The following is a 13362-nucleotide window of genomic DNA, read 5'->3' on the forward strand; positions in this document are numbered from 1 at the left end:
TAATAACACCCAACACTTCTGTGGTTCATTTGCCCGGCAAGGAAATGTCTGAGGCTAGATTTGAACTCAGGTCATCCTAACAGTCATAGACAGCATTGTCCACTGGGCCACCAGCTGCTTGTCTCAGTCACATCTATCCATCTGTACTTTATATAGATAGCCAGCTTTTACATTGGGAGTTATTAACCTAGGTGCCATTAACTTATTTTAAAAAATTGATAATCATATTTCAGTAATAACTGGTTTCCTTTGTAATCCTACACATTTTATTTATTTATTTTTTTGGTTAATTTAAACACATTATTCCCAGCAGGGGTCCACAGGTCTGCCAGAAGGGTTCAGGACACAGAAAGGTTAAGCAGCGCTTACAGGGAGATGAGAAAACTGATGGCCATAGTTTGTCTTAATGAACCAGATTTTTAATTTATGTCATCATTTTATGCATTTAGTCTGAGAATTGAAGGACTTTTCAGGTCCTCGTTTCAACATTCATCTACATTTCCCTTCACCCTTTCTGTCATTGGGAAATTAACCTCCCTGACCCTCAGTTTTCTCCCTGTGAATTTAGAGGGTTTGACTTCATTAGACTCTAGTTCATCTGGGTCCACGTCAGTCATTTCCACCCAACCCCACCCCTTTTCTCGACTCTTCCCTGGGGAGGCCATATCCCCCGGTGCCCCAGGGACAAGTGGAGCTGTTGCCGGCGCTGATTGGCTGCTTCTCTCCTCCTCTGCTCCTCCCTTCCCGCATTAAAGCTGCTCCTGGGACCTTTCCCTTCCAGTTCCGCGTATCTGGGCTGGGCATCTTAGTCTTTCTTCCGAAGGTTTGCTCCTGGGAAGTTCCACGTGCGGAGCTGAAGGTAGGGGCGCTGGGCATGCAGAAGCGGGGTTCATTCACCACTCGAGGCCTTGTTTCTTTTTTCTTTTCTCCTCTTTTCTCTTTTCTCTACTCTTTTCTTTTCTCCTCTTTTCTCTTTTCTCTTTTTTCCCCTTCTCTTTTCTCTTCTCCTCTTTTCTCTTTTCCTCTTTTCTCCTCTTTTCTCTTCATCACTTCTGGGAAGACTCTCGCAGGGGTGGGAGTGGGAGGTGGGAGCAAAAGATGGCTTTTCGACCCCACCTGTCCCAGCCAGCAGCTAGTTAGTCTTCACCCCTTGGGTATGGGGGGGGAGGGGAGGACAGAGTCTTCCCTGCCTGGAGTGCATCTCCTTAATGGGTGCCCGAGGAACCCTTTACTTTTGGGTTTGTGACTGATAAGTTTGTGAGCTCTTTCAGGAATATTGCATTTGTGTCTTTGCGCCCCAGTACCCTAGCATAGTACTTGGTATATAATACGCGCTTAATAAATGCTTGCTTGCTTGAATGGGGGGCCATAGCGCAGGTGGCATCATAGTATTAGGGAAAGGGCCCTTTACTTAGGGTCCATGAAGTTATTTTTAGGAAAAAATATTTTGATACCAATTCCAATATAATTTATTTCCTTTGTAATCTTATACATTTTATTTTATTCATTATAAACCATATCCACTGTGATCAAAACAGCGATCTAGGAGAATTCCAAAAGATTTAGGATGAAAAACACTAGCCACCTCCAGAGAGAGAACTGATGAACTTTGAGATTGAAGCATATTTCCCTCCTTTCCTTCCTTCCACCCTCCTTCCTGCTAGTCTTCCTTCTTTCCTTCCTTCCATTCTTTCTTTCCATCCTTTCCTTTCTCACCGTGGATAATATGGAAATATCTTTTGCATGACTTCACATATGTAATGGGTACTGTATTGCTTGCTTTCTCAAAGGGTGGGGGAGGAGGTGGAGGTGGAGGGATACAATTTGGAACTTAAAAAATTTTTAAAAAAATATCCTTTCAGTGGGGTCGGTGACTCAGAAAAAAAAGCCCTGCTTTTAGGCGTTTTTCAAGGAAGTTGCAGTGTTGAGGTGGTCCTATTCTATTTTGAAAAGAGCAGCTAACCTATTTTAAAGTGTTTTAAGAATTACAAAAAATAAAATTACAACTTTGAAAACCAAATGTTGACAGTGCAGTTTCTAGTGCTCACGGCGCTTTGATAACTTCTGCTTCGCCTGATATTTTAGGGCCTTCCTCGCTGAAAGAGCATAATCTTTGTTTTACTTTTGACATCTCAGTGAGATTCACTCACTACATTAGCAAGGCGCTAACAATCACAGTTTGTTTCATCTGTTTGCCTTCCTTTGTCAGACTGGAAGATTCTGGTACAAACGCTAAACAAAAAATGGAGTTTAGTAGTTAATTGTAATGTGAGTTGGTCCTGAATAGAACCATTCAGATCATTACCATTTCCATTGTTAAAGCTTACAAAAACACCTGGTGTAATTGCGATTTGCTAATTCAGAATATTTTGTCCTATTGTGTGGTTGAGTAACTTGTTTTATGCTACCTGTTAATGACTTGTTCTTCTGGGAAGCTTTGCTCAAGCCCAATTGCATATCCTTGCAAAAACAAACTGTAGAATAATTATGATGGGAACCACCTTGAGAGGTTACAAACCTCTTCTCTGCCTCTATCCCGTTACCTTTAGAAGGTTCAAGTCCATTAAAAGATAATTGTGTTATTTTAAATTCAGCCTTGTTTTCACTGCATGTGGAAAGGCTTAATAAATTGCACTGTTGCTCTTGAATAAATTTTGTGGTGTATTTCCCTTTACTTTATTGTAGATTGCATTATTCCTGTATTTTATGTTTTGTTAAGGTCCATTCTTTTTTCATTTACTACAGTTGGTGGCATGGCCAACAAGAAATTAACTCGAGTAGGCTTACCACAGGATCTGTGTGACCGGCTGAGTAGACATCAGATTGTCACTTGTCAGGTAAAATTTTAATTTTTTAAAATGAGAAAATTATAAATATATATTAAACATATTTTTAAGCACACATATAACAATTTTTGGGTTTTTAAAGATGTTAGGTAATAACTGACTTTCAAAAAAGAATTCACTGTAGTATACTTTTAAATAAGACTATTTTGGCACATTTAAAATAGTGTATGACAGCTTGAAAAAGTTTGATTTGTACACACTGCTTTCTGGAATGCATTTTTTTTTAATGAAAACACTTTGTAAAAAGCAATGTATTTCAAATTCATGTTTGAGACTCATTTCTCATGTTTCTCTGTTAGCTGCTCTTCCTTCCAAGTTCTGCATTTCTGCTGATGCCACAATTATCTGTTCAGTTACTCAGGCAAGAAAATCAGAGTCATCCTCAACTCCTCCCTCTCCTTCACTCCATCACATCCAATCAGTTGCAAAGTGTTATCAGTTCTAACTCCACAGTATCTTTTCTGTCCATTTCCTTCTCTCCATTCACCCTGCCACGATCCTACTTCAGGCACTTCTTTCCTGGACCATTAGTATAGCTTCAACTGGTCTTCCAGCCTTTGTTCTATTCTTTACAAAGCTGAAAAAAAATCTTTTGAATGTGCAAGTCGGCTATGTCAGCTCTTCTGCTTAAAATCTTCCAGCGGCTGCTTATTGCCAGGTCATGTGCGATTCTTTACTCTTTGGGCTTTTCTTGGGAATGGGATCTGGAAAACCCCCCCTTGGACTTTCCCTATAATTTTGGGAACCCAGTCCCTGAACCCAGATCCCTGACATTCACCTGAGGCACTTGGCTCATCTTAGCATAATCCTTTAAATTGTCCTTTCTTTGTGGCCCTGACCAACCCTCCGTTGACTGTTACTTCCAGATCACCCTAGGCTATTTGCCACTCTTAAATCACATCCAAATCTTCCATTTCTCTTTTTCCTTATAAAAATTTGGGAGTCTGGCGAGTTTTTTTTGGCATAACAAATAAACTGGCTACTTAGACTGGAAGGCTTGAGTGGTCAGATTCTTTTGAGGCAGACCCATGCCCTATATCTTAGCATTTCAGAGTTCCCAGCATGCCTAGACCACAACATTGGCAAAGATAACTGGAGTGGCTTGCCATTGCCATCTCATTTTACAGATGAGGAAACTGATGCAAACAGAGTTAAGGGACCTACCTAGAGTCACATAGCTAGTAAGTATCTGAGGCCGGATTTGAACTCATGAAGATGAGTCTTGGTGATTCCAAGCTCAGTGCTCTATCCACTGTGTCATCTAACTGCCCTAGTATCTGACTCTTTGTGACTGGACTCCATTTGTGGTTTTCTTGGGAAACATACTGGAGTGGTTTGCCATTTCCTTCTCCAGCTCATTTTACAGATGAGGAAAATGAGGCAACCAGGGTTAAATGACTTGCCCAGGGTCACATAGCTAGAGTCTGAGGCTAGATTTGAACTCAGGAAGATGAGTCTTCCTTACTTCAGGCCCTGCGATTTATCCACTATGCCACCCAGCTGCCCTAACAAATTAATATAATCAAGCAAAAAAAAATCATTTTATTAATTGCATCTGAAAGAATATGACTAATTTTGTACCTGTATGCTTTGTCAGCAGGTGTTTAGAATTGTTGAAAGTTAACTGCATTGACCAGAATTATTAAGTAATAATAAAAGTTGCTTTTATTTACGATGTTACAGTTATTGTATAATAGTTCTGGTTCTACTCAATTCGCTATATCAGTTCATGCAAGCCTTCCCAAGTTTCTCTGAATCAAGTATTATTCATTGTTTCTCTTACTTCCATAATGTTCCCTTGCACCTAGATACCATAATTTGTTCAGTGATTCCCCAGATGATGGGCACCTATTTTGTTTTTAGGTCTTTGGAAACAATAGGAAGTACTACAAATATACTAAAAAAGTGATATAAATATCTTGTTCATAGGTGATCTTTCCTCCTGTCTTATCTCTTTGGATTATATGCCTAGTAGACATATTGTTAGGTCAGAGTGGGGTTGTTTAATGACTTCTGGGGCAGAGCTCCAAATCGGTTTCCAGATTGGCTCCAACATTGGCAATTTCTTTTTCTTTTCTTTTTTCTTTTTGATGTTATCTTAATTAGTTGGGCATAAGATGAAACCTCAGAATTACTTTAATTTTCATTTCTCTTATTAGTGATTTGAAATTTTTTTTAATATGGTTTTTGATAGTTTAGATTTCAATTGTGAACTGCTTGTTAACATCCTTGGACCATTAACCTATTGGGAAATGGCTCTTATTCTTATATATTTGTATCAGTTCCCTATAGAGCTTGAATATCAGACCTTTAGGAGAAAAACTTGCTACAAAATTTTTTCCTAGTCACCTGTTTTCCTTCTAATTCTAACTATTGTTTATTGCGCAAAATCTTTACAATTTTATGGAATCAATTATCCATATTATTTCCTGTGATTCTCTATCCTTTTTCTGGTCAAGAAATCTTTCCTCCTTCATAGTTGTGAAAATTATCTATCTCCTTTCCTGTTTCTCCAAGTTATTCAGAATGTGACCTTTTATATGATCAAAAAGAATTAAGTCAGTAAATTTTTTTTTAATTAAAAACCTACTTTGCATCAGGCACAGTGCCAGGAGGATACAAATATTATGAAAACAGTTCTCACCCTCAAGGACCTTACAGTGTAATGGGGGTGGGGGAGAGTATAGAGGAAAGAAAACTAAAAAGTAGAGATTGTGGGGGAAAGTACTCAGCCGAGTGCAGCTGGGTGGGAAATGGGGCCATCTGAGGTCATATATCAGCTTGAAGGTTATTGTGGTATATAGTACAAGGTGCTTATCTTAGCCTACTTTCTCCTAAACTGCTTTCCAATTTTTCCAGCAGTTTTTGTCAAATAGGGAAGCCTTAAAGAAGTAATATGAATGTTAATTTTTCCTTTCACAAGATACTTGTCTTCACTTAATTGTTAGATGCTAGCTGTTTCTTTACATTTATCTAGATGTTAAGGAGCACATATTAAACTAATACTTAATTTTCTCTCAGTAAACATCTGTCTGAACTCATAAGGCACGATGTGCTTATTTAATAAGAATGAGTAAATGTGGCATGAAACGAACAATGTGATTAATTGCAACGATGTCATAAAACCCTAGATGCTTAAAGTGTTTCTACATGCGATTAAGAAGGGCATTGCTTCTGGATTTCTTAGAGGTGATTGTACATCTTTATAGACTCTGAGCTGCTGGTAGTTCTAAGTGTCTGGTGCCCTATGCCTTAGTGGGTACATGGTAACTCAATTAGGTAACCAGAAGATAAGAATCTGTCACCATATCTTTTAATTTATTGGAGAGGATTCGTTTGTTAAGATAATACTGCTATGAAAGATAAATCTAGAATGTTACCTTATCAACATATAGAATGCACACACTCTCAATGTAAGAGGGTTTCCATAAAATTTCAACCTGCTTTGTAGTTCATGTTGACCTGAACTGTTTCTCTGCATACTTTTATAGGATTTCTTGTGCCTTTCCCCCTTGGAACTTATGAAAATGACTGGCCAGAATTATCAGAGTGTCCAGGAACTTCTTTACACAGTTAGCAGAGACTGTGCCCCTCAAATGCAAACTGTAAGCTTCCTTTCCGTTTTGGTGGTTCATTGGCAGTAAAATTAACATGATTTTTATAAGCCATTTTAAAAAGCAATGATTAATGAAGACTTAACTTGTGATCATGAGGTTTAGGTTTTCTGTATGCCACAGACAGATCTGTTTATTTTAAAATTGCTATGCTGTTTATTTTTATTTCCTATAAAATGCCTCTTGCTGCTGGTTGTATTTTAATAACTTGTAATACGTGACAAAGAAAATGTGATACAAAAAGCCTTGTTTTCTTGTTAAACTGTGAGAATAGAGCAATTTGATCCTGACTTCAATTAATTTTTTAAATGAGCCAGCTGCTCAGAGCTGAGCACCATAAATAATAGGTTGGCATCAGATGGCACTTCTAGTCAGCCTCAGATAATATTGTATTAGTGATTCTTAAAAAAAAAATCTAGCCATTTGTGAAATGATCATTTCAGCTTATTGATGCTCCCTCCAAATATATCCAGCAGGCAGAAACAGATTGTTTTTCCTTCTAGTATTCATAAATAAACTTTTCTTTCTTTTTTTTTTTTTGCCTGGGAATCTGGAACTCTGCTTTTTAATTAGAATTAAATCTTTTAGGGGCAGCTAGGAGCATGGGCCCTTGATTCAGGAGGACCTGAGTCAATTCCGGCCTCAGGCATATAACACTTACTAGCTATGTGACCCTGGGCAAGTCATTTAACCTCATTGCCTAGCCAAAAAAAAATATCTTTTATTTAGTTCAAGAACTTGTCCTGTCTTTATTATAATAGTAACCTAAATTATCTACATATTGCTTATGATGTTATACTGATTATGCAAATTTTTATTTACCAGGCAAACTAGTATTTAAAAAACTTACTCCCTTTCTTGAATAAAGTTTATAAATGGTATCCCAGGAGGCTTAGTGTTATTTTAAGCTATAGTTTTTTAAAAACTTTTTTTCAACTTTTTAGCCATCTTTTATTTTTTTTTTACAACAGATTGAGTTGGATTATATTTTGGAATTCTCTTTCCCATTTCTGTAGCTTTTTAAAGTAGCTAATAGTAATGTGCACATTAGTGTATAAGATGGTAGATTTAAGAGGTTGGGAAAGTTGAAGGATTATTAATGAGCTGCAAAAGGTAGCAAGGATTATGTAGAAGCTGCAAATAGTGCACAGGGCAGACCCTGACCTCTGTTCTTCCTGTTCTAAATCCGCCTGACCCCCTCCTCCTCTCTTTCATAGAGATTTTTCATGAATGCAGAGACTAAATATTAGAAAAAAAATCAGGGCAGCTAGATGGCACAGTAGATAAAGCACTAGACTTGCAGTCAGGAAGACTTGGGTTCAAATCTGGCCTCAGACACTTGACACTGACTATGTGATCCTGGGCAAGTCACTTAACCCAGATTACCTTGCCAAAAAAAAGACATAACTTTTAAAATACTGCCTTTTTAAAATACTTTTAAAATATTGTCTTTACTATGTGAAGTCATGAAACAATTCTTTTCTGAACAAATCTGAACACTGACTTCCATGGAAGCTCCTCTAAGTAATTGTAGTATGGATTGAAAGAGAAACCTAACCACCTTTAGCTCCCAAAACCAAAGTTTGAGTTAGGAGTAGTGATAGTTTTTACAGATCTAAATGAGTCAAAAGTACAGAAAATTAACACTTTGGAAAAAATTATTAAAAGGTTATCTTCTGAGTTCAGATCCCAGCTTCAGACCGAATACTAGCTGTGTGTGACCCTGAGCAAGTCACTTAATCCCAGTTGTCTATTAAAAAAAAAAAAAGGTTGCCTTCTGATTGGACTCAAGTAAAGATTGAAGCTAATGGGAGTTTTTTGTCTTATTTTGAACATCTTTTTATGGACATTAACAAGGTAGAAATTTGTCTTGCTTGCTTATAGAAGAGTACCCCAGCTTCATTGAAAACTAGGGGAAAGATTTTGTTTGTGATACTGACTTCATAATATATGAAGTAGGTGCATTCAGACTTAATGTGTCATAAAAACAGTGATGTGACATCATTTGCTTTATTCTATGTTTGAGGCAAAAAATGAAAATTTGGAGCAAATGCTATAGGTTTTGATTAACCAGTTGAGTAAGAGTTCATTTTTTTCATGAGTGATCATGTAAATATTTTGCTATTTAGGCTTATGGAATGAAATTAGAGAAATCTGGTGACATTTCTTCAGCTTTCTTAGCTACAACCCTTCCCAGCTTAGATGAAGCTCTACATGGAGGTCTGCCTCGTGGCTCACTCACAGAGGTAGGGGAAAGATTCTTTTCTCTTTTTATTTTGTAGTCAATAATCAGTAAATCGATAAACATTAAGTGGGTAGAGTCAAAATAGAACTAGGTTAATAAAATCATTTATTTCATGAGAATTTATCTCCTGAATTAGATTGTGAGTACTTTGAACACAGGAACCATCTTCCAATTTTTTTGTTTAAATACCCTATACAGCTTATCTTTTTGATACCTTAATGCCATAATTTTCTTATCTCCTCTGGGAACTTGTTTTCTTAGTCAACCTGTCCTCTTAAATCTTTTAATTCCTTGAGGAGGGGAGGCCTGGCTTCCTCCCCTCTCCCTAAAAATATGCTCAGGTTGCTGCTATCCTAAGAAAAAAGCTAGCTGAGGCAAGGAGGATGACCCTCTCATCATCTGATACCAAAGGGGATGTAAGCAAGATTATTCGAGTTATTGAGGCAGTAAGATGGAAACTTTACTCAGAGTGACTGATATTAAAGTTTGTGAGCAGATGTCTTTATAATGTGCCCGATGGAAGTCAATCCCGTTGCACTTTTGCATGCCTGCTGTGTCTCAGCTGACCACCTCACTAGCTACTTTATGGGAAGACTCAAGTCATTGTAACATGAACGCTTCCTTTCATCTTTACATTCTGTCTCCACCCTCTCCTCCTTCCCGGATATGGTTTTGTCAATGGAAATGACGCTAAAGAACATGTATTACCAGCTGCTTTGCTGTTGAATTTTAAGGACCACTGGGTCTTTGTATTTGAATTTTAGCTGAAACCTTCTGTTTGGGAAACCTTTTACAATAGGAGCTCCTTGAGAGCATGAATTGTCTTGCTTTTTAAAATTTGTATCCCCAGTGGTTAGTACAGTGCTTTACACCAGAGATGTCACTCATGGCCCGCTAGGCTCTATGTGGTCTGACAAACTCCTGTGTTTGGCCCAAACCAGATGAAAATTTATTTGGGAAATGTTTAATAAATAAATATAGATATAGACTTTATTTATCTACATATAAATGTATAGATAAATAAACATACAGTAAAACATAGATCATGTTAATTTGTGCTTTTGTAAATCAAAATGAGGGGCAGCTATGTGTTGCAGTAGAGCACTGAATTTGGAGTCAGGAAGACTCGGGTTCAGGTCAGACCATAGACATTTCTTAGCTGTGTGCTGGGCTCAGTTTCCTTAACTGTAAAAAGAGAAGAAGAAAATGGCAAATCACTCCAGTATCTCTGCCAAGAAAATACTCAGTGGATCACAAAGAGTCAGATACAACTGGAGTGACTGAACAATGAAAACAAAGTCAATATGAGGCCTGGGGATCTGGTTCCATTTGAGTTTTGACAGCATTAGAATTTTTACACATAGTAAGTACTTAATAAATGCTTTTTCATTCATTCTTTCTCTCCTGTCTGAAAAGATGGATGATCCGTCTTGAAGGCTAATGCTTTTCCTTATGCTTAATGCTGTCCCTTTACATATTTTTAGTGAGTTTGCCATTATTTCTCTCAGCTGTAGGTTTTCTTTTTTGGGTCCTTTTGTGATGTCTATAAATAATTGCCAGCATTTACACAGTATTTTAAGATTTCAAAGTGCTTTACATATATTATCTTATTTGATCTTCAAAACAACAATAATAATGTTTATATAGCACCTACCATGTTCCAGGCACAGTTCTAAATGTTGTACAGTTATTATAATTTTTTCCCTCTTAACAACCCTGGGAAATAGGTGCTATTTTTTTTAATCCCTACTTTGTAGACTGAGGCTCTGAAAAGTTAGGTGGCTGGCCTAGGAGTGTATAGCCAATGAGGAGTCTGAAGCAGAATTCAAGAAGTCTTTCCAACTTTAAATCTAGTGCCACATTGTTTCTGTCCTTCCTATCCTAAAAAATGACAAAAATCCCCAAAAGTTCTTTTCTTGTTACACTCTTTGCCCCCTCAGACTGTCATTTATTCTCTGCTTCGTGACAATTTTCTAAGAAGGTTTACCCTACATTTGCTACTTCCAGTGCATTACTACCTATACTCTAAAGCTCCCCTCAGTCTAGTATGGCTTCTCTTGATTTCCCTCTACAGAAATCATACTCTTCTCAGTCTTTACTTTTCTTAACAATTCTGTATCATTTGGCACTTAGCCACTCCCTCCCTATGTTCTTGATATTCTCTTTCATTTTCCTTGACATGACTCTTTTTTCTACTAATACCTCTCAGATTGTTCCTTCTCAATCTTTTTTTCCCTATTTCTTTTTTCCTTTTCCTTTTTCCTTCCTTTCCCCATTCTCTTTCTTTTATTGAACTTAACCATTTTCAGGACTTTATTTACTGTGAGCATTCCAAATTCATCTGCTGGCTATTACTACCTTGATGACTAGCAAACTATCTCCAGCTAAGAATAAATTAATCTCACCCTCTACCTCCTGTTATATTTCATCCTCATCTTCCTCAACTGTGTCCCTCTCATATTGAAATACTTCTTGCTATGACCTGTCACTTCTAGACTTAATTTACTGCCATAATTCTCCTCTAATGAAGTTCATTTTCAAAAAAGTTTTCCTCCCATACAGATTATGGAGTTTTCTACCTGCCCCCAGGTCATTTTCCTTTCTTTTTCAAGGAGTTCGGCACCTGGCTCACTAGCTTTGTCTCTTTCCCAACTTGTGTTCTTGTTTGAGTGGACTTCAGCATTCAGGTTGGCACTTCCCCAAATAACCTAACCTCCCAGTTCCTCAATTTCACTTCCATTATCTACTCCTCCTTTCCACCTCAACTACATCCAGGGATGATCACACTGTGGAGTTCACCATTACTCATAAATATTCCACTTCCTTGATCACAGACTGATATTCTCTGACTGGAACATAATTCCTTCTCAGTCATCTTTTTTCTATAAATGACTTTTTCTAAACCCACTCTTCCCTCTCATTGAGACTTAGAATTCCAGAGCAGCAAGGTGGTGCAGGGGGTAGAGCACCTGCCCTGAAGTCAAAAGGACCTGAGTTCAAATTCATCCTCAGACCAGACACTTGACACTTACTAGCTGTGTGACCCTGGACAAGTCACTTAACCCCAATTGCTTAAAAAAAAAAAAGACTTTGAATTCCTGCTGCTCTCAGGTCATTAACTCAGTTTAGCTTTTAAACTGACAACCTGGTCCCAGCTTATCTCTATAGCTTCATCATGTATTACTCTCCTTGCAGCCAAATTGGCTTTTTTTTCCCACTTCCTCCTGTGTGGCATTCCATCTTCTATCACTATACTTTGTTTGCACTAGCCATCCCATCCCATATGCATATAAAGCATTCCTTCTTCCTCTTTGTCTCATAGAATACCCCTCCTTTCAAGATGCAGTCCAAATGCCACATTCTACTTGAAGCCTTTCACAATTACTCCTGACTGCTAGTGCCTGTTTCCCCCAACTGCCTTGCGTTTAACCACCTTTTATGAATTTTGCATTTATTTTGTGTTGTCATTCAGTTGTGTCTGACTCTTCATGACATGGACCATACTGTTGAGTTTTTTTGACAGATAGTAGAGTGATATGCCATCTCCTTCTCCAGTGGATTACAGCAAATAGAGGTTAAATGACTTGCTCAGAGTCCCACAGCTAGTAAGTGTCTGAGGCTGGATTTGAACTCAGATCTTCCTGACTCCAGGCCCAGCACTCTGTGTTTTTTTGGAAATTGGGTTTTTTTCTTTTTCTCTGTGTTCCTTTCACCTAGGCTTTTAATGCTTGTTGAATGATTGCTTTCAAAGGAAACTCATCATGTACAGCTCTGATCAGTTAATACATGTTAAACATGTTAAATCACTACACAGAAATCTTTAGCAGCTTCCTTCCTATAGAATAAAATATAAATGCCTTCTCCTAGCATCATAAGGCTCCAGCTTATCTTTTTAGCCTCATTTCATCCTATCTTCCTTCTTCAGTGTTTATCTCCTAAAGAGAAAAAGCTGATCCACTCTCACCAAGATGCCTAGAGAGGATTCCCTGTACCTCTTCTCCTGCTGACATCCTTTTGTTTTTTTTTTTTTTGTAATTTATTTTAAACTTAATACTGAAACTTAAACCCACAATAAAAAAAGAAAAAGAAACATAAACTTAAATACAAATAAGAAAAAAAAGCATTGCCGTGTGCACAGCAGAATATAAAATAGGATCCAAGATATACAGCAATAAATTTTTGTTTCAAGAAAGCCTATATAATAAATATTACTGTTCAGAGCTGTCCATCTTTTCTTTGCTTCCTTGTAAGTTTTCTTTTGTTGTCAGCTATGAACTTTTTAATTTGTTCAATTCCCTCCCCCCCTTCATCCTACCCCAAGAAGACTACAATTAAGTGTGGATACACACAAACATATATATACTTATATACATACATACACTTGCATACATATACTTAGATACCTATAATCATACTCATATATAGACATATACATTCATATGCATCTATGTAAGACCATACAGACTTGTTTGTCCTCTGTTTCTCAGGGTAGAAAAATCTTCCATGGTAAATCTGAGTCCTTCCATATTTTTCTAAGTCCACCAACTCATCATTACCTAAATGCCACAGTAATATTCTAATGTTGTACTATCTAATTGTTTTAAATAGTCCAAAAGAATATTATTAAATAGTCTAAAAGAAACCACATAATGTAGTT

The 13362-nt window shown here is 37.4% G+C and overlaps 1 protein-coding gene across 1 annotated transcript in view; it reads left to right on the forward strand.

Moving 5' to 3' along the window:
- Positions 1 to 774: 774 nt before the first annotated feature.
- RAD51B (RAD51 paralog B) overlaps positions 775 to 13362 on the forward strand; it is a 911937-nt gene continuing 899349 nt past the window's right edge. Inside the window, exons 1-4 of the mRNA XM_078151552.1 lie at positions 775 to 859; positions 2746 to 2837; positions 6338 to 6451; positions 8590 to 8706. Of these exons, the coding sequence (XP_078007678.1) occupies positions 2754 to 2837; positions 6338 to 6451; positions 8590 to 8706 (315 nt within the window). The 5' untranslated portion in view covers positions 775 to 859; positions 2746 to 2753. The remainder of the gene's footprint in view (positions 860 to 2745; positions 2838 to 6337; positions 6452 to 8589; positions 8707 to 13362) is intronic.

The sequence above is a fragment of the Phascolarctos cinereus genome, unplaced genomic scaffold (assembly GCF_003287225.1).
Source record: "Phascolarctos cinereus isolate Bilbo 61053 unplaced genomic scaffold, phaCin_HiC Scaffold_3;HRSCAF=262, whole genome shotgun sequence".
Classification (NCBI taxonomy): domain Eukaryota; kingdom Metazoa; phylum Chordata; class Mammalia; order Diprotodontia; family Phascolarctidae; genus Phascolarctos; species Phascolarctos cinereus.